The 5,739-nt window shown below is 40.7% G+C and overlaps 1 protein-coding gene across 1 annotated transcript; it reads right to left on the bottom strand.

Moving 5' to 3' along the window:
* Window positions 1-512: 512 nt before the first annotated feature.
* Window positions 513-5,040, bottom strand: KGD4 (alpha-ketoglutarate dehydrogenase subunit 4; the record flags this gene model as incomplete). Its single annotated transcript, XM_029086443.1, has 3 exons — window positions 513-530; window positions 1,795-1,997; window positions 4,977-5,040. Coding segments are annotated over 3 exons (285 nt in total), but the record flags the coding sequence as incomplete, so codon positions are not given.
* Window positions 5,041-5,739: the final 699 nt, after the last annotated feature.

The following is a 5,739-nucleotide window of genomic DNA, read 5'->3' as shown; positions in this document are numbered from 1 at the left end:
ACGGGGCTGCCCGCCGGCACGGGCGGGAGCGGCCCCAGCTGTCCCAGAGGAGCCTCCTGGTAGTTGGCCCCCAGCCTCCAATCTGACGTTCAGGGTGAGGGCTGCTGCGCGCCCACCCGCCAACTGCCAGGGCCCACCAGAAGGTCTCGCTAATCCCCGAGAAGACATCCGCCTCCGTTTCCTGCCCGTAAAATCATTCCTGATGAGACATCCCAGTCTCTTCAAGCAGAAAAATAAAATTACTCAGTTACACGGTCGAGTTTTCAAATGGCTAATTAGAAAAACAGTTTAATGGCGCAGATGCCAACTATGTTCAATTGCTAGTTAGCCATCAACAGAAACCCTTTTCAATCACAAACTAATATATAGTGCACTGTGTCCACCCTCTCACCCTTCGTATGTGTTTTTATTAAAGCTGTCAGTATACAATCATTTATAATATTAAGGAAATGCCTTTATTGTGCATACAACACTTCATACTTCAACAGTGGCCGATGAATTGTCGTCCATAATTATTCTGGACCGCCACGCTGTAAAACAAAAGCAAACATTTAAATACATACCACGAAAAACATGGGGAACTGAGATCAAATCTTCTTTTGCACTGTTACAGACTAACGAGACAGAGTTCTAGCTTCAATTTCTGATTTACACATTGATTTTTAATCCATATAAGAACATGCGTAGAGCATCAAATACCAGCATCTACCAGTAACAGCTGCACTTTGTTTTCAGAGGTGAATACAAAAAGATCAGCACATGCAACAATTGCAGCTGCTTCCACTTCTCCCACTCTGAAGAAACCTGACTCTCACTTTAGAAAGGTCTGACAAACACAGCAGTACTGAACACAAGTTTTAGAATTATTTTCACGGCCCAAATTCCAAAAAGCAAAGTAAAAACAAAGCCAAGGTGAGCCATTATCTTTATGAGCAATCAAAAGGTCTTTGATTCATTATTTTCCCAACAAAAACTGTTCAAAAATCTATGTTAGAGGTCAAGAAGTGTACTACTATGGGAAATAACCCATTTTATTTCTAATTATAATACCCTACCCACATACATGCAGGAAAACTGATTTCCACTATTAACATGATGACACTGTAGATGCCCTTATCATTTAACAAAGCTATGCAAGTGTCTCTTCATTTCAAACACACCCATCTCAGTTGTTCTCCTAATCTTCTGCATTCTCCCTTGTTAAGCATCAGTGCGTACAGCTCAGAACTGTTACAGAACAGAAGCTGTTTTTTCTTGCCTTTCACGTACAATGCTGTATTTGCAAATATTGCAGAAAATACTTACATCAAGTTTATTATAATGTTTCTGCTACTAGAAATGCAAGAGTTAACTTAGTAATAAATAACTGATAAAGACTCGTTGGAGAAACATTCTGGACTTCAATCACCTGGTAACAGCCTCCGCTGGTCTAAGAGCAGAGTCCTGTGTCCCTGTCCAGCACATTAAAATTACACATTAAACAGCTGTTACAAAACAGGTAGTGACGGTGATTAATGATGGCTATGACTATCACTAGCTATCCACATGTCTGTTCAAAGTCTGTATCTCACTAGTCAGTGATAATACCACAAGCTACTAATTAGTGAGAGCTGGGCACCTTCTGTCTTCAGAATTTGTAGCTTGGGTATTGTGCATCAACGCTGTGAAAGCTGGGAGCGCACCCTTACCAAGAATGACAATGCAATACCCAGTCTGAAGCTCTGAAGACGGTGTAGAAATAAGCTACGTGCTACGTGAATATACGGGAAACACACACCAATAAATGAAACTTACTTGAATAAATTCAATCTCTTCATCTGTCATAAATTTCCTTCTGTATTTCTGAGGTAAGGTTCTTGCTAGTTCAGAAGTGTCTGGTGTACCTCGTACTCTGCTAACAGTTGAAGTACTTTGAAAGGCCAGTGATCTGCCTCCTACAGACTCCTGCACTTGTGAAGCATGGAGAGATGGCACGCTTGCTTGTAGAGACTCCTGTACTGAAACCCAGATTGCAAAACTATTTACAGAAATATAACAAGACTGTAAAATTAATTAATGAGCAGGCAATAAAAGTTACAAGTTATTGACAATTTTTCTTCATTATAGCAAATGCTTAAAAGAATTAAGACGCACCACTTTTCACAACCTGTTTTTATGGTTAAATACATCAAGAGCATAGTGAAAAAATTCTGACAGTAAAAGAAAGTAAATATTTGAGTGGCAGAAACACTGATGTGTCAACAGAAGATAAATCAGCATACATCCTAACAAAGGCTTTTCACTGGGAAGCTGTACTTGCAGAAAGAGCATATAGTTTCATAAATGTGAGTGTGGGCAATTATGCAGAAATATAACTAAGATAAATAACTAAGATCCACTTAGACAATGCTTTTTGCTTACTGTAACTGTAAAGACAGGTAAGTGAAAAAAAAAAAAAAAAAGAGAAAGCTCACAACTATGACATACCACAACATCCAGTGCAGTGTCGTACCCACTTCTAATATGACAAAATGGGATCATATCAAATTTTGTTAATGTTGGGTAGAACGACCACCAAGTATCACGCACCAGCGATCAGTGTTAACGGACTGCAGAGACCAAGGAAGGCGAGAAGGACTTAACAAGTGAGGGCCAGGAGCTAGGTTTAAAGATTTCACATTAGAGAAGGTACCTTGAGTTTCAGGATTGCAGAAGAGATGACAAAAGGGCAGTGTTGTCAAAGTCAGCATTCTGAACCTTAGGTGTGTCCCACCACAGCTGCTTTTCCCATGGTAATACACCATCACCCCACCAGGCAGGACAGAGTCTCACAGCAGTATGTCTAATTCGTAAGCACTCGGACCTCTATTTTTAAGGTTAAAACACTTGACAAAGCAGAATGCTTCCACAGGAAGCCCCTCTTGGAAAATGAGCATGACAAATGCAACATCTAAACAGCTACGATGGAGGGACTACGTAATTATAAAATAAGCAGCATCAAGACTGGATGAGTCAAAGAATGTGAGGAGTTAAAATACCACTGTGTTGCCTGCCTCTCTCCCTCCTGCCCCCAACAACATCTGTGAGGGCAAAGGAGAGGCACCAGTTTTAGCCGTAGTGAGTCGGAGTCAATGGCAGGGTTGGGACATCAAACACCTGCAGCAATGTGATCAAACAACCATTAGTAAAAAAAAAATTAAAAAATAAAGCCACCACCAAGAGGCACATTCAGAAGTTCTCAGTCAGAAGACTGTATCTGAAAGTCACAAGTTGGTCAGGTAGCTCAGGAACAATGGAAGGTCCCAAACAGACAAGGAGGAAGAGAGCCCACCAGAAGGAGCATATTCTGAACAGGGGGCATGCCACTAAGCTGAAATTTTGCAGTTTAAGAACAGGAGATAAAGGGAACAGAAGATTAAAATGGAAGAAATAGCTGTATGTCAACTTTCTAACAACACAGCTGAAATAGTTTTGGCTAGTAATGACTACAAAGTATTTTTGTTTTAAGAAGTAACACACCTTATGTATGAAAAAAACAAAACCCAACAAAGAAACGGTTTATCCAAGTTTGTTTCATACACCACAAAAATGTCTAGAGATTTGACAGGGCTTTTCCTCTACTGTGTGTCCAAGTCTGAAGTGTACTTGGAGTAGATGCATTAGCCAATTGAAAACATCAGAAGTCAAGACTCAAAAGTACCAGACTTAATACTGCTGTTGCTTTAGCTCACATACAGTCTCTACTACATTTTTCCCTTTCCTGTTTGAAACCATCATGTTGCAGTGGTAATATGATAAAAGAATTTGGCTGGCCTTTCAAGCACCCCTGTCCCCCAAAGTTTAGTCTTGATCTGCAGAGCTCTGTTTGTTTCATAGAAGCTACAGTCTGGTACAGTGAAAGGCAGTTATTGCTACAGCGTTCAAGCAAGATGTAAGTAGTTTGCAATTTACTAGTAAGATGACAGAACCTGATTAAGGTAGAAAAGTAAAAGATATAGTCAGAAAAATCTTCCAATGCAGAGATAAACAAGAGGTGAGTAATACGCTTTCAAGCTTCTGAGAAAGCAGTTCACTGGCATGAGAGGTGGTGCATTTGGATGAACTCTGCACAACATACAGAATTCTGACAGAAAGTTATGGTAGAAAACAGTTCCTGAAGAGTTCACAGCTAAGTAGGCAGTGGCACTGATGCCCACTGTAGAGCCTCTGTAATGTTAATGAACAAACTAAACTTAAAAGCTAAATCACAAATGTGATAATGCTGTGGTGAATAACATGGTACGGTAACATTTCTAAACAAGTGACAATAACATAACAGAACCTCTTAAGATGTCTCCTACTTTAGTTTCAAATGCTTTGTTGACTCAAAATGATATTAAAACAATGTATCAGTCATATAACTTTGACATCTAAATGTAACAGTACTGGGAATCCTGTAAATATCAACATAAATACAGGTATAAAAATTAATGTCAAAGATTGCAATTAAATTATATTTTTATCAGCATTCATTGGGAGCACAAGGAAAAACTCCTTGAAACATACAGCAGGATGGCTCTCCCAGCTATAATCAGGGTTTTAAATACCACAGACATAACACACTCCAACTGAGAAGAGATGTGGAAAATGCAACATAATTTCTCTAAATATCACTGAATACCTGAAATTGCTTCAATCTGACTTGGGCACAATTATTTCAGGCAAATATTACCATTTGGAAAAATGAGACTTTATCTATAAGTAGAAAAACAACACTGGAAATCTTTGGGAATCTGCCTTGACCAAGAAATAAAGACATGCATGTAATATGTCTATTTCCACACTTGTATAGATTCTCAAAAGACAGAGTCAAAGAGTTGCCTTCAAACTAGAACAACCATGCTCAAAATCAGTTTAGTCATGTAGCTGAAGCCGAAAAATTGTGTGCTGGTTCTTAAGTAAAACAGTTAATGCAAAGAAAGGTGGCGCAAGTTGTTTCTAGAGATTAAATTACTTACTTTTAGGTCTGGGACTACTTTTTCTGTCTGGGAACTTGATTAATGGAGTATGCGGCTTGACTACCTAGAAGAAGACAAGGCGGTAGGAGAAACAGGGGAAGTAAAATATATTTCTAGACTCGCATTACCTTTGCAACAATAAAATGAAACATATAACATATTAAACATCTACTTCTGTACCACTGCTTTCTGCACCAGCACTCTGACTACTTACTTATTAACGTTCTAGGTCCACCCAGAGAGAAATTTCACTTCTAAAGGCATTCCTCCACCCCAATGTCCGGAGCACGAAAAAGCATTATCTGTCTTTCCCCACAGCAATCAGCGTGTGTACGTGTGCAGAAACAGCCACCGCGGCCGCATAAATGCAATTTTTAAAGTTTCAGCAAATGAAATTCAGCACATTTGTTCAGATGCCTGGATGGGATTGACAAGTTCCATTAAGAAAAAGCCATGAATTATACAGCTTGGCAGCCGAAGCCCCACAGCTTATTTCTGAAACGTGTCTTTTGAAGATGACTCCCCGTCTCACCTTCACCTTGAAGAGGGATGGCTTTGAAAGAAGACGCTGGCTAGCGCCGTGCCCTCTCGAACCGTGCACGGAAGGCTGCGGGCCGCCCTGTGACATCCTCTGGCACCAGAAAACCAGGCACTGGCATCAAGTGACCGGTAACACCGGGCGGCCGCACCGCACGCCTCTTCCCCCGCCCCAAGGACACGGGCCTCCCCGGCGGTGCCTCAGGCCCCGGCCGCCTCGGGCCCC

This window comes from Antrostomus carolinensis, unplaced genomic scaffold (genome assembly GCF_000700745.2).
Source record: "Antrostomus carolinensis isolate BGI_N321 unplaced genomic scaffold, ASM70074v2 scaffold47578, whole genome shotgun sequence".
NCBI classification, from domain to species: domain Eukaryota; kingdom Metazoa; phylum Chordata; class Aves; order Caprimulgiformes; family Caprimulgidae; genus Antrostomus; species Antrostomus carolinensis.
The sequence above is the reverse complement of the archived record's forward strand: the minus strand, read 5'-3'. Positions and strand labels throughout refer to the sequence as shown.